This window comes from Phodopus roborovskii, unplaced genomic scaffold (assembly GCF_943737965.1).
Source record: "Phodopus roborovskii unplaced genomic scaffold, PHOROB, whole genome shotgun sequence".
Taxonomy (NCBI): Eukaryota; Metazoa; Chordata; class Mammalia; order Rodentia; family Cricetidae; genus Phodopus; species Phodopus roborovskii.
Genome location: NW_026125391.1, coordinates 13,179,760 through 13,202,198, shown reverse-complemented (window position 1 = coordinate 13,202,198; position 22,439 = coordinate 13,179,760). Strand labels below are relative to the sequence as shown.

The 22,439-nt window shown below is 37.6% G+C and overlaps 1 protein-coding gene across 1 annotated transcript in view; it reads right to left on the bottom strand.

Moving 5' to 3' along the window:
* Hdac9 (histone deacetylase 9) overlaps positions 1–22,439 on the bottom strand; it is a 757,858-nt gene that overhangs the window by 304,917 nt on the left and 430,502 nt on the right. The window contains exon 12 of the mRNA XM_051175100.1: positions 9,500–9,760. Within this exon, the coding sequence (XP_051031057.1) occupies positions 9,500–9,760 (261 nt within the window). The remainder of the gene's footprint in view (positions 1–9,499; positions 9,761–22,439) is intronic.

Below are 22,439 nucleotides of genomic sequence, written 5' to 3'. Positions count from 1 at the left end.
ACAAGGGCTCTCTGATGTCATTTACATGAAAGGAGAGTTTATTGTAGAGAACATGAAATATTATGTTACATTGTTAATTCAATTGGAGCAACAAATGCAAAAGAAACTATTATTATGAGCCAAGCCTAGATTTATTTTGGCATTAATTAGGGCAATGACTGAGGAATGATGAGCCAGGGGTGAAATGATGTGGTGGTTTGAAAGTACAGAGACAGAGAGCAACAACTACAAGGAAGAGAGGGCCACTAAAGATAAATGAAGGACAATCTATCCTGGTGTCCAAACGGTGGGTTCTTCCACTGTAGAATGATAGTTCAGGATAAGCACATTTCATCATTTTTTCACCTTTGAGATGAGAAAGACACAGTTGGTGATCAGTGATCAGTTCTTACAAATAATAATGAAAATGGATCTAAGAGACTGAGTTGTCTTTAAGGTAAAGGAGAAAGATCTTTCTTTTTTAACCATTCATATATCCTAGAGATCTACTGTGTGTTTCAGTCCACATGTGATGGGGAGATGCTGGCATGACATATGTTCATTCAGGAATTACAATCACATTTCCACATATATGGGATGAGTTCTATCCAGTACCAAAATAGAAACTGAAATGAAGATGGCCTAGTATAGAAACATATTCAGTGTATGTTTTATTATTTGCATAAGCTTATTTATTATATAATTTATGTATGTAGATAAATAAAAATTGTATGATAACATATATAATCTTGACCTTTAGAATAGCTATATTTAAAAGAGAAAACAAATAAGATTAATTTTGTAGTTATATGATCGAATACATTTAAACATTTTGTTTCAATATGTAATCAATTATTTCAATACTAATATACATATTTTGCTATGTCTTTCAAAGCTTGACTATACGTTGTCCTTTGGAAATGTTCTGTTTCTAATCAGCCACATGTTAAATGCTCAATAGCTGTATATGGGCAACCAACTTAACAGTGAAATTTTTCAAATCTTTCTAAAACTTCTATTAATAGAATCAGGGAAATCAAAGAAAAGGCACAAGTTTTAACACATGTTGTTAACAAGTTTAACAACATGAAAATTTAAGTTTAAATTAGACAAAGATAAATGTGAGTAAATCAAAGTTGGACTTTATACCAATGAAGAAAATTAAATGATACGTTTTGAAAAGTACAGCTCCATGCAGTATTCCTTACAATAAAGATAAACCTATTTTGGTTCACCCAGTGAATATCAAATAATAAATATCAAGATTTTAACAGTTGCATGCTTCTTTGCAAAAACAAAACAAAGAAGCAAACTATATCAAATGTTAGAAAATGATGAGAGTCATTAGCAGGAATGGCAGAAAAGCAAGAGACGAATTCACCAGAAACAGGGGAAAGAGGCAATGCACGGGAAGAGAGAGCCCCACACTTTAAAGAGTTGCTTTATGAGTCATGGGTCCAGCACTGCTGCTAAGGCAGGCTGTAACTCCAGCACTATGGTAGGAGGATTCTAAATGCAGTTTGGGATATACAGCAGTAGCCTGTCTAAAATATCAAAACTCTTGAATATATAAAAGAAAATAATTTTAGTAATGATATGCAGACCTCAGAACAACTCATAGGCATAAAACTGCATGTTGCAAAATGCATAGAAGGGAAAATAAGAGTAAATCTTTGTGATTTTTGTGTTAGGAGTTGGTTTCTTAAATGACACCTAAAGCATAAACAACAAAAGAAATATTTCAATAAGATTAAAAGGGGTTGATAATCAAAGTGCATTATCAAGGATATTATAAAGAAATTCACAGAATGGAGAACTATTTTAATTTGAAATATATGCATTTATTGACACTCGAAGCTCAATAACAAAAGGACAATTTAAAAATAGTAAACATGTTCTGCTACCTGAGGGATTGGGAAGGTAAAGTTGGGGGAAGGACAGAGAGGGAGGAGAGCAAGGAAAGAGACACCAGATAGGGGGAGCCATTATAAGGTTAACAAGAAATCTGGCAGTAGGGAAATTCACAGGAATCCACAAGGATGACCCCAATGAAGACTAAGCAATAGTGGAGAGAGTACCTTAACTGCCCTTCCCATATAATCAGATTGATGACTATCTTAATTGCCATCATATAGCCTTCATCCAGTAACTGATGGATGTAGAAGCTAAGCTCTGGGAAGAAATTCTGGAATTTAGTTACTGAGAAGGAGGAGTGACAAACAAAGGGGTCAAAGACCATGCTGGGGAAATCCACAGAAACTTCTGACCTGAGTAAGTGGGAGCTCACTGACTCTGAACTGAGAGTTGGGGAACTCGCATAAGACCAAACTAGGCCTCCTGAATGTGGGTGACAGTGGGGGTGTTTGGGCAGTTAATGGGGTCACTGGCAATGGAACCAATATTTATTCCTATGGAGGGATACCTTGCTCAGTGTAGATACAGTGGGGAGGGCCTTGGTCCTGCCCCAAATAATATGACAGACTTTGATGATTCCCCACGAGAGGCCTCACCCTCTCTGAGGAGTGGATAGGAGATGTGTGTGGGGGTGAGGGGAGGGATAGGGGAAATCAGAGGATGGAAGGAAGAGAGAACTGGGATTCGTATGTAAAATAACGTTGTTTTAAAAAGAAAGTAGCAAATATGTGAATAGACATTTTCTAAGGAAGTTCCTCGAATGGAAAATAAGCAAATGGAAAAACTGTTCATCATTAACCCAGGGTGAAGTAAAACTCAAAGACCCTAGCACTTCTCAGCTATTATCATTGCTTACATAAAACACAAAAATGGGGCAGGGATGAGAGCTCACAGGGTAAAATAGCTTCCATTGCAAACAAATGGACCTGAACTGGACCCCAGAACCCACATAAAAATCTGGGTATGGTGGCATTCACTCTTCATCTCAGTGCTGGGCTGACAGAGATAGCAGAGGTTCTGGGCTCTAAGGTGGGTCTTTCTAGGCTATTTGGTAAATTTCAGGTTCAATAAGAGGCCCTGCCTCAAACAACAAGGTGGAGAGCTCTGAGGTACAGTACAAGTCCATGAGTGCCTGTGTGTATGTGAACACACACACACATACACACACACAAACACAAACACACACACACACACACACACACACACACACACAGGAGCAGAGGGGGGCAGGAACAACGTATATTGGATAGGTGGCAAGAATTTGGGAACCCACAGATACTACTGTAGGAAAGCTATATAGCTTAGATTTAGGAAAAGGAAATTACTACTCCTTAGGAAGGTAAAGTTGTTAAGTGACTCAGAAGTTGCTGGAGACAATTAAGAATATATGTTAGCAGAAACAAAACTCCTATGTGAATGTTCATAGCATCGTCAGTAGTAGAAACAATCCAGTGTCCTACATCTGATGACTGCTCCATGATATGGTATGTAATTTTGTAATGGAGTAGTACTGCATGTCAGTAAGTAATGAGCTGCTGACACACGTTGGTGTGGACACTGTGTGGCCTTTTTGTCCCTGACGTTTCTCCTTTCACAAAACATTTGTGGCCTTGGAGTGCTTGCCAGTGCCTCATTACTTCTTGTACCTGAGACACCACACTAAAGAGAAGAAGTGGAGGACAAATGGCCACTCAGTGTCTAAGTTCACAGACATGAAACTTCCACACTGGCAAATCAAATCTAGTAAGCTGTGGTCAAATACAGCTATACAGATAAGCTAATTTCTTAGCGTCTAAAGTAGCAGGGAAATGTTGTGGGATATGTGTTTGCACTGTGTGAAAATGTGTCACTGTGGTTGGTTTAATAAAGAACAATAGGCAGGCAGGAGAGACTAGGAGGGACTTTCAGGGAGAGAGGGCAACTCAGGATGAATGTAGGCACTCGGGAGACAGCAGCAAGACACTGAGGAAGACAGACACACAGAATGGGAGGAAGGTAAAAAGCCATGTGGCAGAACATAGATTAATAAAAGCAGGCTAATTTAAGTTATAAGAGTTGGTTGGGAAGAAGCTTAAGGTAAAAGCCAAATTTTCATAATTATGTCTCCCTGGCATTACAGGGTGGGGGGACTGGCAGACCAAGAAATTACAGAGACAAATAGAAATTACTTAAATTAGTAGTTATAAATAGATAAAAATCACAAACACAATTAACAGCTGTGAATGCAGGGAGAATATTCTGGAGCTGAATCACATTGCAGAAGACAATGAGAAAAATATAAAAGAAATGAGACGATGTATTCTAAGAACTATCAACCCGAGGATCAGATGATTTGTGGCTTAAGCCATGACAAATTGGACCATGCATCAGGAAGTTGTTTGGGACCTCCACTATCTCCAAAACTGATTGGGGATTGGACTGTCCTCACAGGGGCATGCATGACATGTGTGGATTCCAAAGCATGCTATCGAGGTAGTGGGGTCAGAACTGGGGTGTGTGACCAGAGTTTAAATTTTTCTCAGAAGGATGTGTATGTACCTTTGAATTAGACAACCTTCTTGGAAGTCTAGAATGCTGGAAACGATCCCAGTTGCCTTTCTCACACTTTAATGGGCCACTTTTGGTCAATGTAATTATCAGTGCACCCTCTGCGTTTCAACAGATTATAAGAGGTCATATCTGCTCATGCAGTGAGCTGTGCTTTAACTGCAGAAACATGGCAAGACGCACAGAGAGACAGACAGACAGGTTGACTTGGCTAAGTCCCTACTTTTTCAGCCCTGGCATGGTTTCTTTTGCTGTGATGAACACCACAACCAAAAGTAACGTGGAGAGGACAGGGACTTGCCTGTAATAGTGATCGTGGAGGGAAGCCAAGGCAGAAACTCAAAACAGAGCTTTAAAACAGATACAACAGAGAAATGGTGTTCAGTGGCTTACTCCCCCATGCCTGCTCAGCTAGCTTTCCTACACAGCCAACTGCGGACAGCAAGCCAAGCTCTCCTGCATCAGTTAACAATTAAGACAATGCCTCACAGATATGCCCACAGTCCAGCTGAGATTCCTTCTGATAATTCAGCTGACAGCTGAAAACTAACTTGGAGACGTTCCTTCCTCTGCAATGTTTACCCCAAGTACACCCAGTGTTTCATTCCATCCCAGCCCTGCCTCTAGTCAGAAAGAAGATGCATACATGTTTTCATGTTGAAACATGGATGAATATAACTTGGGCACCAAAGTCACATCTATGGATCAGGAAAAAATTTCAAATTTGCTGTTTATAGCAACAACTGAAATAAATGATTAGAGCCAGGTAACGCTAATGGAAAAGGGGAGACCTAGGTGAAGAGAGATGAGACCTATAGGAGCAGCTAAATACAGTGAATAGGAGAAAGCATCTTAGATATATAAAAGGAGTGTTTGCGCACACAGAGCATGAGTTGGGGCTGAGGACACAATTCTAGTGCCAGAATGCCTGGATTCACAATGAAGGTGGACTCCCTCTGCCTCTGCCAGGAGTGCTCTGAGCAATGACCACCTTGAATGGTTGTGGTAATGACTAAATCTGATAGGTTCAGGTGGATAGAAGAGCTTAATAGATTTAAGGTACCTGCAACTATTCTCCATGCATTTTTGGTTTGCCACAGTTAGAAGTAAAATCCATCTCGTAAAACAGATAAAAAAAGATTTCATTGTCTAAACAGTTGCTAAGACTCCAGGAAGTCATTATGCTAGGAAACAACTATATGAATAGAAACATGTTAAAATTTAAATACAGTATTAACTTGACTCAAAAGACACGTTCCGAAGTTTCCTAATATTTGTCTGCATTCTGTGATTCACCCCACCTGTGCTCTCATTTATAAAATGGGTGTGAAAAAGTTAATAACCAAGTGAGTAATAATCCCCAAGTCCTCTTGTTCCTCTGAGCTCTCACTGGAATGGTTACAATTACAGACTTGAATCTTGTATTCATTTAGTCCTTTGTTGTATACCTATTCGTATCCATACACACTTATTTAAAGTTACATGCTTGAATTATTGAAAAAAGATACAAAAATCTAAAAGTTACTATGCTATTAATACCTATATGAATCAGGTACTAGATTTAAATTATAGATTGTACTTGAATTCCCTTTTAGCACATTTTTGGCAAACACAAGTATGATGAATATAGGCATCCTTAAAGACTACTGCTCTGCTTTCTATGAAAAGTAGAAGTCAATGCTTCAGCCACACCTTTACCAATGCTAGCAGAATGATAACTCATGTAATATTACTGTAGTACCATCCTGACTTACAGAAACATTAACTTGCATGATAGTAATAGAGAATAGGCTAAATGAACCAAATACCACTGACAGACCACTTTTAACCCTTTAAACACACAGTAGTGCATTTTGAAGTTCTGCTGGAAACAGACCCGAAGAGGGACAGGCTGGATGCTCCTGGATTGGCTCATGTCACTGCAAACTAATCATTAACTCACATGAAAGCTGTCTTTATCTGCCACGCTACTCTTCACGCAACGTTACAATAACTGCCACCACACATAGGGAGCTCATTTGATGTCTCTTTTCTCTTTAAAATTTGTTCACTGTTACTTCTATCTGTGGCTCAGAATCCCCTTGTAATAGATGTGATTATTAAAATACTTGTAAAAAAAAAGAAAGAAAGATTCATTTTAATGTTTATTGAGAGCTTGTTATAGTCAAGGGAGGATGTTTAGGTTATTTTAAAATTTTAAATTTCATTTATTTTAGTGTGTGTATGTGTGTGTGTTTGTGTGTGCATGTGCCACAGCCGATGTGTAGCCAGAGGACACTCTGAGGGAATCTCATTCTACCATGTGGGAACTGGGAATCAAACTCATGCTGTTAGGCTTGGTAGCAGATGCACGTGGCCAGTGCTGAGCTCGTGACAGCCCATGTTAAAGTTTTAAAATAAATTTTTAAGTTGAATAGCATTAGGGACTATTTATAGTTTTTATATTTAGAGGATGACATTTTAATTTAAATACCAAAGAGGATAACACATTCTTAAAAAGGCCACAGAACAAAATGGAGCATGCAACCAATTTCACATATGTCTGCTAGTTGATAATGGCTGGTATAAATAGTTCAATATTGTTATTGTTTTATTTATTTTAAATGGTATTATAATCAACTGTTCAAAGTATCTTCTTTTTTTGTTTCAGCAAAAAATGGAAATGATTTTTGTATATGCGATCTAATGCACAGGTTTCAAATTCGATTAAATATATCAACTTTACACAAAGTCAAATGTATGAAAAGGGATCTTTTAAAAAAAACTTTATTTGAGAAAGGAAGAGACTTATAACAGAAGGCAAGAAGGGAAACATACAAACAATATATTTACAACACAAAACAAGGTATCACCTTCAAGGGTGTAAATCATAATAAATACAGTAGATCTTAGAAGAGACATTTATCAGTTAATTCTAAGGTTAGTTATGTCCAGCTTTTCATTTTACTGGTTCCAGGTAGTTTCTTGATTAAATTCAAAGACTATCAATTCAAACAGTTACGTCCACCAAATGTACTGATGAAGTTCTCTCAAATAACATTATAAAAAATAGGGATTTTTTTTTGTGATCACATATCTTTGAAGTAATATTATACAAAAGTCTGCTCAGCCACGTGTTCCTCCCCAAATAAAATGTGTTTTAAAAGATGCACTATCCCTTTTTTTATGAGATTGAAAAAGGAATTTGAAGAAAATGAATATTTATGAGATGGAAAAATATACAATTTTATCTTAGGCATGCCATATTTTTTAATGCAAAACAACTGACAAAAGTCATTTTAATATGAAGGAATATATTAAGCCAAACATATTGGTGATAGGGAGAGTTACCTATTAGAACTAGTTGTCAAATTATCAGAAGGACTTTCATTATGTGGAAAAACTTTTAACTTTCTAACTCTAGTTATGTTAATTTAATTCAAATGGAGACTTTTTAAAAAAGGATAATGTATCTTTAGCAGGAACATTTTTAAAAGAAATAGTTTTAAATGTCACAGCAAAATGTAAACAACACGTGCTAATAACATACAGTTAAACAATGTCTATATTTGGCCAAAGTGCTATGTCTCCTTGAAACAGGATACTACACCTTAAAATACCATGGATCAAGAAATATAAATATTTTAATAGAAAAAAAAAACTCATGAAGATTCTAGGTCAATTTGGATTATCCATATTAAAGGGGGCCTAATACAGCATACGTTTAACTAGCTTAACAAATGTAAACCCGTAAAAGAAGGCAAATAATATATCAAAAGGGAATATGAAGGAAATGTTCTGGCAAATAGCTTCCGTAGGGTTTCCCTACTCGTGGTGTAATTTTCCTAGACAATAAATCAATTCATAGAACACCCTTTCCAAACAGAAAGAGTAGAACACTACCCTTGGATTCTTGTTCCTACATTCCCCCAGTACGCAAATCACTTGTACTTCCTGTTTCCACAATACATTTCTGTCCCCTCACAGAACTGCTTCTCTGTAGAACAGAAGAAACCTGACAAAGAACTGACTTACATAAATGTTATCTCTGTGGCATCAAAGGGACAGAGTTTTTCTGAAGGTGCATTACATACAGCAGATGCTTCTGTTAAACCCAACATTCATATTTTTCTTTTTTACTTGTCAAAATGATATGGTTTATACCGTGGAACTGTATGCAAGAGATTCTAGTGATAGCAGGTATAGATGTGAGTCACCCTCTGGTGAACTAGCTTTAGTTTGATATTAGGTGGTAATCATACTGTGTTTTCTGCAGCTGTGCATACATCGCAGCATCTGCTTGGACCACAGTGCTGCACTTTACCTCTCACCAACATTTGCATTAGGTCCTTTTGATCTTTTTCACTACACAATGTCAGCAAATTTCCCAAGGTTTAAGAAATGTGCAGTGCTGTGTCAGACATAATGTAATGCTCAAAACAGAGCTTCGGCTTGCATCTCTAGTTAAAATCGCATGATCGCTAATATTTTCAGTTGTAATCTACACGATAACCTAGATCTGTTGACTTGGCAACCACATTTCTACTTAAAAGAAAAGAGAAGAAAAGGGGGCAGGGGCAGACTATCTTCAACAGTGTTCAAGACTATGGTATGATACAGTATGTACAGTGGTATGAAAAAAGGAATTCTATATGTTAAAAACATATCTAATAGAATGCTTCATTGATCAGTCTGGAGACTGTATTCTGTACTCACAGACCTCAGCAGATAAAACAACAATGAGTTCATTGTCTTAAGAAGTAGCCGTTATATCAGGCTTGAGATGGATTTAAAGCCTATTAATTACCTGGGAATTATATAGAATAATTTTAGCATAACAGGCATTTTCTTACCAGTGAAGGTTGAATGAAACCTTGATACCCTTGCCCATTTAGAGATCAGTATAGAGTGATCTTTATATAGAAAAGAAATTCATTTTACCTGTTTTAGAATTCTTAAACACTAAAATCAGAGATGTGTGCTGATAGGAAATGATAGCCATTTACCAAAACCTGCAATACATTTATATTCAAATGATGACTTTAATTACAAATCCTGGAGCTAAATCTTTGCCTATTACCTGTTGCATAAAAGCAGCCTGCTCCCCACATTCCATTTCCTGTATCTGAGCATCTTCATCACTGTCCACTGGTTCCTCCTTGACCTTCACAGCCCCAACTTGTCCCAGTGTGTCATCCACACCAGCACTGCTGTTGCTCCTAGTGCTGTTGTTGCTAGCGGTTGCTTTGTCTTCCATGGACTGGTCCCCCTGAAGCTCCTCCTCTGCTTCTTCAAGGTGGCTGCCTGGTTGCTTCAGTTGTTCAATAGATTTCGAAAGCAGCTAAAAGAGAGTGTTCAGGGTTCAAAAGTCAATAGTTCTTGATGTAATAGAGTCAAGTTATACTCTCAATTTTAATAATTCAACTTGAGCTAGAAAATGCTGGAAACGTTATGGGCAGGGGGAGGGGAGTAAATAAGCCATGTCCATGAAAGCTACGAAACTTTCACTAGGACACATTTCACAAGTCTACTTAATATAAATAAACTTGAAAGGATGAAGTTAGTGTAGAAAGTCTTCAAACTCATGCTTCTGCAAATATTGACTGTTGTAAATCTCCAACATAAATGGTAGTAGTACTTATAGCTAATCTTTGAGTACCCATATCATCAAATTATGACAGTACTTCAGAAATAGAACTATAAAGCACAGAAATATTCATTGTGGAATTCTGAAGTTTAAAAGAAGTTTACAATTTTGGAAGGGTATAATATTTTATGAGTGGACCTAAATGGAATTAAGTAAGAAGTAAACAAGGAATTGGGGTTCAAATAAATCATTATTTAGGTATCTTAGTTATTTGGGTAAGTCAATAAACATGTAACCAGTTTGGCAATCATCCTAGTTAGCAGCATATGGATAATGTGACCAAGGAAACAAAAATTATAATTTTTTTTGTATAAAATTTTAGTTTAACTCATATTTACATATAACCATGTTTAAAAATCTAATCATTTTTAATGTTTTAATAAAAAATTACTCATACTTCTAAGAGCAAGCTCTTTACATTTCATATGGTCCATCCATCTCAAACAGCCCTGAACACGCTGATACATCCCTTAAATTCAACTGGAGGAATGTATGATGGGAGCTTTCATTTTTTTTTTCAACAATGCTTTATTTAGTGCCAATTATGTTCAAGCTACTGTTAATGATTGAGAAAATGGACATGTCTTACTTTCTATAAGCTCAGGTTGAAGTATATTAAGGAAGAATAAAACAGTTAAATTTTGACCTCATTTTTATATGTCAAATGCTATATTTTTTTATATAACAAGAACTTTAAAGAATAAACTCTGGGTGTTATAATAGCTCCCTGCTTCTACAGGTGGGCATAGGAGTGGAGTGAGATGGCTTGAAGGCGTTGCTGGGAAAGTGTTCTGTTTTTGATCAAGGCTGAAAAGGAGGCAGATACACTGAGAAGATTTTGTGAAAAAGTGTCACAGCTCATACTATATTTTGGTGCAGAATAAGAATATACAAAAATGAACCATAATAGAATAAGACCCAAATATCTCTGAGCCCAGAGGAGATGATCAAGCAAAGGAAACATATACCAATTAAAATCCATATCAAAATAAGGAAATAAAATTTCAGTATTCATTTCCTTTGTGCTAACAATTTAATTTCTATTATTCCTGGATAGTCATCATAAGAAGAAAATTCCTCCATCATGCTTAAAACACCTTTAAGTGCATTTTAGAAAACTATTTTCTGTACAATTGTCCTAGTTCTGAACACTAATCAGCAATTCCTGTCTTAAATACATAATTGTTGGCACACTGCTAAGAGCTTGAAGAACAGACACTACAATTGTTCTGAATTCTGGCTATGTAACTGTAGGAACACATGTCCTGCAGTTTTGGAAGCGAGAGCACGCAGGACCACAGAAAGTGAGGGTGGAATGTTAAAGGGAAGAAAGCCTTATTTTCAGTGGAAACAGCGGAGTTAAGAAAAATACACCAGGCAGGTCTGTTGTGATCTTCTCAATCTCTTACTCCAGACCTGATAGCCAGACTATATTAGAGGAGTTTTATGAGGAGAAAGGACTGGTTTGAGGAAAGAAGAAAGCTTGATGGCCCTCAAAGGAAATATTTACAAGAAGACGACTGACTTTTTTTGTTTTATCTGAACAGAAGCTCAGTGAAACATGGAACATCTCTTGATACCAGAGTTTCACTGGCTGAGTGAAAGGGAGATGCCAGCCTGTCAGAAAAGGAGGGCCAAAGACACCGACCAAGCAGAACTATACAGATGTTCAAACAATATCACCAGTAATAGCTTCTCAAGGAGAACAGATAAAAACGACACATATGGGGTGTGTGGTCAAGCAAAGTGACAACCACTTGGAAGAGACTGGCTGCACAGTCCACACCACAGGAGATGCTATGGCAAAGGTCCCTGCTCAATGGAGGGCAAATCTGAGGAGCTTTGTGAACCTACTCTCTTCTCATAGGTCATTCCTAGCGTGTTCTTAGGGAAGCCATACCTTAACACTCATGTGATTTCTAAGGGATATTCCCACTAGCATCACTTGCCTCAGTTGCTTGCTTCCTACCTTGCAGGACCAAGTTCAGCTTGCACTGCTTTCAACTCCTATGCTCCCTTCAGTATATGTTGTAATTTACATGTGCTAGAGTGTAGCTATTTCTTCTGCACATAAACAACACTCCATCACATCCTTTATTTCCCCAGTTAATTTGCTCCAACACTTGTCCCTAGCTTGCTAGACTGCTTCTCTTAAATCGTTCTCCTCTCTTCTTGCTTGTTATTTCACTCAAAAAAAATTACAAGCACCCAAAAACCACCTCCAGATGCTTTATAGGGTGGGACAATAGTGTTCTTGCTGTTAAAATTAACAGTATTTGTGCCCACCTCAGCCAAGCCTTTAGATTGTGTCCTGAATCCTAATTATCCCCTACTATCTTCTGTCCTATCATTATAAATTTCTTCTCTTTTCTGGGATATTCTCACCTATATGTTTTCAGTAATAATCTATATGAAAGAAAAACCCTTCCCTTCACAACAGAACTTGAATTCCCTCTCCTCATCATAACTTCTATTTCTTCATTCATTTTAAAATCTGTGTCAATTAGGTTTTCATTCACTCCACTTGAGTCACATCTTTCCTGTCAAGCTCATAATAACATCGCAGAGGCAAATTCAGGTGGGCATGGTATGAAACATTTGTTTTTATTTTTATTTATGATGTGTACTTATCATGTGTTGTGAAATATTAGTTGAAGATGGGTTACATTTGTTTTTGCTACAGAACATGTATTTAATCATGAAAAATGTTTTGCATTCTTTTATGTTTAACTCTGTGCAGCTGTGATACTTCGCCTGTCTAAAATACCTGATAGCTCAAATAAAGACCTGAAGGCCAACAGCTAAACAGTAGAGAGAAATAGGCAGAGCTGGCATGCAGAGAGAATAAATAGGAAGAGAAAAGATCAAAGAGGACAAAAGGAGAATGAGAGAAAACATGAGGGGCTAGCCACCCAGCTACACAGAAAGCCCACAGAGTGAGGAGAAAAAGATAAAAGTTCAGTGGCAAAGAGTAGATAGGATAATTTAAGTTGAGAAATTTGGCTCAAAACAAGCCAAGCTATGCCCATGCATTTATAAGTAATAATAAGTCTCTGTTACTATTTGGGAGCTGGTTGGTGGGCCCTCCAAAGAGTAAAAAAAAAAAAAATGCCAACTGTAATTGTGAGTATGCCATGTGTGTGGATGATAGTGGAGGGCACTGGGTTTGATGCTTTGAAGCTATCACTACAGATGTATGTGAGGTGGCCAAGCATGGCACAGGTGCTGGAAACTAAACACGATTACTGGGAACTGAATTTGGATCCTCTCAACTATTGACTCATCTCTCTACTGCCTGCCCTCACCCTCACCTCACCGTCCATGGTCATTTAAATAGGATTGATAGGTATCAGGACAGGTAGAATAATAAAGTCAAACAAGATACAAATAACACCACCTTGGAAATGAAGAGGCTGTGTTCACTAGTTCTGGCAAACAGTATTATGTACTTGAGTAGAACTCTGATCAATGACAAGCATGTTAATGTAAACTTAGATATGAAAAGTGTTAGTAGAACATGTGTGTGTTCTTTTAACAGAAAACTTTCTGAAATTTGACCTTCTAATGTGTTTTTAGATCATGGAAACATCTAGAAATCACCTCATCTAGTCTATGAACCCAACTGACTTAGTATTTACAAATTCCCACACACAGATACATCATGGCATTACAGGAAACACTTCTTAAAATGTAATCGAGAAACAATGCTGTTCGTTCCAGTGAGTTCCCTTGCTTCATCTCTACTTCTGAGGTATTAGCAGGGAGAGAAGGATAAAAGCATTCACAGTGACTGATACAGCCTTTACTTGGCCATAAGACCACATCAAATGGTCTTTTTCCAAGAACAGAACAGTATTCCAGAATGGTTTGTAAAAGAAATTCTACCTGACAGGGCAGCTGTTTATGAGTTGAAATCATATATATAATGTTGAAGTTGAAAAATGTCTACTAACATCCAAAAACTCTTATTTTATGAAGAAAGAATCTCTATTCAAAAGGAACTGTGCCACCCCCATGAACACAAAATGGAAATTTGTTATTTCAAAAAGAGAACATGTTATATTCTTCCTGTCTACATTCTCTTCTAAAACAGTCATATCGTGATGGAAATTGAGCAGTGTAAACAATTCAACTTGCTCTAGTGCATTCCAAACACATATTTAACACTTTTCCAAAAGCACTTAGCTATAACATACCTAAAAGGTATCATAAACCTCCAATAGCACCAAGATGATTTCTATTGCATCCACCCAAACAGTTGCTTGCCTGAATTTTCTCACCAAATAAGCACCAGCACCCCTTGTCATGAACCATGTATCTAAACTTTATCCTCGTCTCCCTTGTATTTCCATGGCATCAGTTAGCAAGCCCATGTCAATCTCAAAGTGAAGCCTGTGAGTGCTTCATTCCCACTGCCGCTCCTGGAAGGCTAACCAAAATCATTTTTCCCTGAGCAACAAGACACTCAACTCTGGGCTTCCTTTTTTCTTTCTTTTTTAATGAAAACAATCTTATTTTACATACCAATCCCAGTTTCCTCTCCCTTGTATCCTTCTACTCGCCCCTCCCACCATCTCTCCATTCAACCCTCATCTATCTACTCCACAGAAGGTGAGGCCTCTCATATGGGGAATCATCAAAGTCTGTCACATAATTTGAGGCAGGATCAAGGCCTCCCCTTGTATTTACAATGAACAAGGTCACTCTCTATAGGGAATAGGTTCCAAAAAGCCAGTTCATGCAGTAGGGATAAATACTGGTTCCATTGCCAGAGGTCCCATAGACTGCCTAGGCCCCCTAACTGACACCCACATTCAGGGGGCCTGGGTCAGTCCTATGCTGGTCCCATGCTGTCAGACTGGAGTATGAAAGCTCCCACTTGCTCAGGTCAGCAGTTTCTATGAGTCTCCTCAGCATGCTCTTGACCCCTTTGCTCATCGCTCCTTCCTCTACACCTGGACTCCAGGAGTTCAGCTCAGTGTTTAGCTGTGAATCTCTGTCTAGGCTTAATTTTAGTGCTAAATCTTTTCAACACTGGAGCTCCAATAATCAATTCTAACTCTCTTAGGTAACATCAGTTCTCAACATAACACTGTCAGATAGCTTTTTACCATGTTTACAATAATACCCAAACTCTTAAAGTGGTGGAAAGATGCTCTGTGACCTGGCATGCCTTATTGATTTCAGTGGAGTATAACCTGTCCTCTGCCCATCTTGTAAACTTGAATATGTCAGGCTGGCTCTTACATGAGACCTTGAAGGATTCTGTCCTTTAAACTTCCTGAGAACTAAATGACTGGTCTGGTTTCTTATAGAATGCAACTGTATTACTGTTGCACTAACATATTTTTTCTTTGTAGCCCAGATTATGGTTCTGCACTATATTGCCATTTTTGTTAAGTTATAGTTACTTGAGTTTCTTACTGGAATTCAAATGCTACAAGATCACAGGGTGGATTTTTCTCATCATTTTATATCCAAACACCTCACACATGGCATGGCACCTAGCTGGAGCATCACAAATAGCTGCAAATTTAATGCTTAGTAGCAGAGCTTTCCAACTCTGCCCTCCAGATATGATGCAAAGCACTATGGAGGTGATCAATGTCTTCTACTTCTTTATCTGGGGAATGAAGTTGCTCTCTGTGAACATTTATAAGACATAACCAAACAAACGGGACATCTTGAAGCTAGTTTCATGAGACATAAATGTACAGAGGGGGTTAACTTTCATTTCTCATTTCATTTTAGGTATCCAACCAAGGCTGTTTTCATTTAAATACTCACATTTGCCAGAATGGAAAAATTAGCAATTAACATCAGCAAGGAGAATCTACAAACAAAAGTCACAGAGAAATTCTGCCTGCCCAGTTTGACTTATTTCAGATTTTTAAAATGAACAGTCACTTCATACTATTTGTAAGTCTTCAGATTACGTTGTTTTCTATGTGTTTTTGAACTCCAAATACAACCATTATGAAGATGGTACCGCTAACCCTTTTCTAATTTGCACTGCCGCTGAGTGGCCACAGATGGGGAGAGATGTCTGCTTACTCTCAGTGGGGTGGCAGGGTCTCTCTTTAGTTGAACATCTGGAGGTGATCCCTCAGCAAAGGCAGCCTGTTGCCTTGCTGGCTAGAAAACAGGAGATGGAACATCTGTGCGACAGATAAATGCACAAGCCTGAGTGAACCTCTGCTGAGTTCCCATCTGTAAAACACACCGTGTGCTGTTCATCTGACCCCAGGTGAGTCACTTAGGTGGGGACTCCAGCTGAGATGGAGACAGGGGCTACACAGCCTCTCTTCTTCCTTTAACCTTTGTGTCCTCATCTGTCATTGTGGCCCTAAGTCTTTATACTGCTTTGCTGCTATTGTGCAGACTCTGAGAGACCCACAGGCAGTGCATGACCACACTGGTCACCTGTGACAAACACCCACTCACATGAATATTCTTTCAGGAACTGTGACAAATGGTCCAAATACCTTGTTTTCAAGTAAGAAATTCAACTAAACTCTCTAATTTTTAGCTACACGTCCTAGGGTTAGAAACAATCCATAGTTTTAGTGTTTAACATTTTATGACAAAATCACATATTGTATAGATCACATTATATAAATTCATTAAATACTGTTGGAAAGTTGTATTGCTAATTTTATCATATTAGCACATTAATCTCATTGCTATAAAAGTTACATTGCTTGGTTCCAACTCTATAAATTTAGTAGAAGCATAAGTATTTTTCATTATAATAGCTAAAATTCCTATAATTTAAATATTCTCCATAAAATCCTTCATTTGCCTATAAAAATCTTCAATTATGGATCATAAACTAAAGATTATCTCAAGGGGTAAATCTATCTTTGATTAATGATGATTTTCTGACATTGTGGACAAACCAGCAAGCATACCCATGCACCTGATGCAACTGGTCTGCAAAACAACCTGCAAGCAGCTCACCACATTTTAAAACTTCTGCCTAAAAATTTTAAAACAGATTTTACTCAGGCAATAGTGCAAGCCTGCCTTTCTTTTTCTTTTAAATAAATGTAATATCCTTCTTTTAGAAAATAAGACCTTTCCCTTAAGCTCCAAGGAAACTAGACTTAAAAATAATGATAAAATTCTGTCTCAATTCACAAATAGATTAGGTATGTACCAACTGTTCTCAAAAACAACATGCAGAACTTGGAGGACTTTCAAATCAAGAGGTCTACTTAGAGAGGAATGCCATCCTCAAGCCAAAAGATGCTGTGTCATTTTGCTGCTGTACATCTGAGTAAAATAATCAGTAGAGTCAAAATGAAGGGACAAGAAGACAATGTTATTGTTGATATAATTAAAAGTCCAGACTGCCATACATACTTTCTTACTGATAACGTGTATGAATCCAAAGGACCAAGTGGATTTTGGATACATTCATCCTTATGTTTTTAACTCTCAATGATTATCCAGACAGCGCCTGCAATGAGGACAGCTGGTTCTCAGAACTTCTTAACATTTCAGTGACTAGTCCCTTCTGGAGAGAAGACTCAAAACACTTTCCATTTAGCTACTTTCCATCTGGTCTTTCATTCCTTCGACCATTAATTTATTGAGCATTAACTGTGAGGCCCTGGGAAGACACCGGTCAATGAAGCAAGCTCCTAGGCCTGAGTAGGTGACATGGACATAAGAACTGACAACAGAACTTGGTAATTTTTAGCAGAAGAGTAAAATTTTAAGAGTTTTTCTTTAGAACACTAGCTGTCCTCCACACCTTGTTCTTTTTTAATAATGCTGTAATTTTATATCCATTAATGTAACACTGGAATTTATCCTTCATAATCTCCTTTCCAATATTTATATGGTAAAGCATTAAAACATTTTTTCTTTCACTCTTTAGGGGTAGAGGTAAAATGCATAATGGGAAGTAGCACTTTTATTTTCATGCTCGGTAGATTTGCAGGGGTCCCGGTATGGACAGAAGCTCAATGCCAGTGTCCTCCAACCACACCCCACCTCCCTTCTTCCCTCTCTCATCGCCTCCATATTGATCAATCTTTCCCTCCTGGAAACTAGAAACAGGGAAGGTATCATTTAAGAATGGAGACAGGAAACCTAAATGGCAATGATCAAAGGAAGGGGGGATAGTAAGCCTGCCATTTCATGTTTCAGAGAATGCCCAAAATGTAGACATTCTTTAGAATCTTTCTATTTTCTAATGTGCCTAGAAGTTGGGTGTCCTAAAAGCCAGAGCATGCCCACACTGAAAGCTGATGCTCTGACAGTAATTCCTGGAGCATTCTACAAGATAAACTAGTTAGGGCTTTTGTTTTTATGGTCTTAAAATAAACAATTTCCTGTACTTGTGATATGTTTTACTTTCCATCCTTGATTACTTTGCCAGGAGGTAAGGTAGAAACTGATTACAGAGGAATGGCAGGAGGGAAGTTGAGGGAATGCAGCTATTGTGCAAACTATATGACAATATGGATTTGTCAAAACTCATTGAACTGTGTAGCAAAATAAATGTGTTTTACTGTGTTGCAAATTATACTTCAATAAAAAGCTTGGTCACCAGCCATAATATTGTTCTGAAGAGAAAACAAAGCTTGTTTCTTGAGGGAGCCAGAGCAAAATGTGGTGGTTTGGCTTACAAAAAGGTAGATATTGAGGTAAGTGGTATATAATATGTGCAGTGGAAACATTCTACTACTCTTAGACAGCCATTTTATTGACCTGATAAGGAAAATAGAGTTAGAATGCTGTCTAGGAGCACACACTCTGTGGTTTGCACAGGGACAGCCATGTTCATAAAGCTCTATTCCGAATATCCTCTCAAGCCATCCTCCCTGGCCATGCCTCTGAAATTGTTCATTAGAGAATGATCAGACACAGTGCTGAATACTCTGACCAAAGATGCAGAACTAACAAATAATTATATGACGTTTCAGGAATGTGCTTTAGAGGGACTAATAATTGGCCTCACTTTTGCAGTTTGTGTGTGTTCTGTGTTCTACACAACTGTCTTCAGTTGTAATTAACAGTTTATATGGGGCATGATCTACGGGACATTCATGGAAAAGAATACACACATTTTTATTTACAGTTTCACCATCATAGTTATAAATGGGCCAAATCTTTTGTGGAACATCATTGGTTTTTCTGTGCTAGCACTAACTTTTTAAATTTAGGTTTTGTGGCTGGATATACAATTAATAGTAAGAGGTTGGTGGGACATCCAGGTTGTGGGATTGCAGATACCAGAACATTCTAGATCAGATGCCAATTGAGGATCCTATGATCCCCATAGATTTGAACAAACATTTATAGAAAGAGCTGAGGGGTATAGAAAAATGGAACTAAAGTTGATGACTTAAAAGTTACTTGAACCCCTAAGAAGGAAACTGCTGTACCCTTGTGGTTCTCCATTCTATAGATCACTTAAGCTATATTAAAAATTCCTTATCCAGACTTAATTATTTCAGTCTGCCAAATGGAACTATTTGTCAAAGCTGAAAAACAACCAGATTATTAACACTGGTCTTCTTTTGAACAGCCTAGAATTCACATCAGCCACAATATTCACACGGCTTCTTTTCCCAGACAATTTTCTTTGCCCTGGTCGCTTACCTCATAGCACTATTCAGCTATTATTTTTTTTATTCAATAAAAGTGCCTCTGAGTAGATTAATGTGTAGATTGAAAAAATAAAGTTTGAGGTCCCTCCCCTTGATGCTGTGGCTATGTGTTTATAAAGTCTAGACATTAATCCACTAGAATGGTCATTTAGTTTCATTTCCAAACACAAGATTTCATCATATCTAATAATAAAGCAACAAGCATTTTTCTGTATATTCTAAACCATCAAGTTGTAATTATATAGTGAAATGCTTTTATATAAATTTTCCATGGTGATGCAAGCTGGTTGTGTAGCAGAAGTAGATTTTTTAAAAAGCACACTACGTACCTACAAGGATCTATTTATATTAGGCTAATCATGTCAAAACAGAATCTATTTAATAGGAAAGTCAAAGTTTCTTTTATAAACTTCAATACATAGATAAATAATCGAGGGGGCTTTTTACTGTAATAAAAACTGCTTTCAGTGTGTGCTAACGTTTTTGAAGATGCTATCCATCTAATGGGCAAAATGTAATCCTAAATTGGTGATTAAAAGACTCTGCATGGAAACAAGCTGTCAGATGGATGGGAAGAAATGAATCCTGACAAGAGTAATGCCTACTCTCCTAAATGAAAGCAGTGTTCAAGTTTCTACTCATCAGGTTTTCAAGACTTAAAACGAGGCATTTTCTAACCACCCATAGAAGAGATGCCAACATTTGCATCTCAGCAGAACTTGATGAAGTCAGTAAACTTTTAGCTTTGGGCTTGCTCAGAACTCCCGGGAGAAGATGGTCTGTCCAGCATAAAACACAGCCGTGTGCTGGTATGCAAGAAAGAAGCACAATGTGACCTGTCTGCAGCTAGGCTGTGCATCATGTGCATATGTATGGTAAGCCATTTTCAAGCTTTGCTCCAACAAGATATCTGAGAGTTCCACTGCCACGGCCACCTATGAGGACTGCCAAGTGAGTGAGTACTTGGATGGAAGGCAATATAGAGGGGAATAGGGTTTCTTCACCCTGGCAAATCAAAAGCAGTATAAAATCAGAGGGTGATCTTGCCTTTAAAAATACTTTTCTGCTTTGCTTGTAAATGTGACTTCCATAGCTTTGTGACATAAGACAGGAAGAGCCTCTTGTCTGCTTATTGATAAGAACATGACTAAAATCACTGACACAACAGTTGAGAACAGACTCCAGCTCTGCGGACAGGAAGCAGTCAACTTGTTCAATTCAATGAAATCCCTGGAAAATGAACATGCTTGGTGGTTTTGTAAAGTTGTTAAAGTTCAAGGGATAATGCATAGAAGGACGCTGGTGTGGAGAACTCAGTTAATAGTAGATTCTGTATGTCAAAGAGAGCTGGTGTTATTTAAGTACTATGCTTGAGGAACAGACAGTAGAGAGATGCAGGCCACAGGAAAGAAACAGAAAAGTACACTAAGATAAAGAGGTTCTGCAACAGAGCTGAGATGGCTACAGGTCTTTAATTGTGCTTCAAAATGAAATTCCATCAGTATATCAGAGTGGGATTATACTTACTAGAATAAACCCAATGTGCAGTATAAATTTGTTTCTGAATGTGAACTATGGCTTCATAAGCAGTGAAGATTTGAGATATAGATGTCTATAGGATTTCTGATTTTCAAAACATCTTTGGCAAAATACTTACAAACAGTAATCGTATATTAGCACTCAATTCTGCATGGAAATACATAAGTGCTATGTTTGCATGCGACTACTGATGTGAAAGATATACTCTGGGGTTTATGAGTATAAATGACTGGGGACAGGGAATGGTTATAAATAACTAGGGAGTATAGAGGATATGTAACATTGATTCATACAATTACATTAAAGGGAATTAATGAAACATATAGTACTTGAATTCAGGGTCAAACTCTCTTCAAAAATGTTAAGAAAACTTCCTATTTGCTCAGTTTTGGAGTTGAGCAGAGCTGCATTTTGCCCTGAATGTCAGACTAGAACATTTACCTGTTTTAATAAGGCAACACAGAACATCTGTTTTGGCCTTCAACTTACTGGTCTTGTCATAGACATATTTTTATTATGATAAAATATTACTTATGTCACAATGCCAAAATATCATGGTAATAAATAAATAATGAATACTTCTATCTAGACTGAACCTTGGCATACATAAGATATCATCTCTTGAATTATACATGCTTTTTAAAATGTGTTGGCTGATGTCCAGCCATAGGAATGAGTAAAATATTTATCAGAGCCAGTAGGAATGAAAACAAAAAAGGAAAGAAGACTATAAACACAAAATAATAGAGGTCAGTAAACAAATCTCAACTTTTTTTCCTCAGAAAGTTCAGTTTCTGCCTCCTCATCTTCTGTCCTGATGCTGAACATAATGTATTAGTATGTGAGTTCATCTTCTCCTTCCTTCTTTGAGCACAGTGGTGGAGACTTTTAGTGCCAAGGCAGAGTCTACCCACATTCAATAGTGACCTTCTGAGTGACTACAGGTAGATGGACATGTGAGTAAAATACATGTTAAAACTTCAGATCCAGTACACTTCATGGGATAAATGTTTTAAAAGTAAATATTTAGAGGATTATGAAATTTCAGCTAAAGCAGAAGCTTTTGGGCATGGACCAACGTTGTTCTATTAAACCTACAAGAGAATGACAATGTTAGGGGTTGGGGGAACAGAGAGCTGTGTTAAAGGCCTCAAAATGAAAGCCCAAAGGGCATTCTGGAAAACAACACCCTACAGTGACAGGACTGGAGA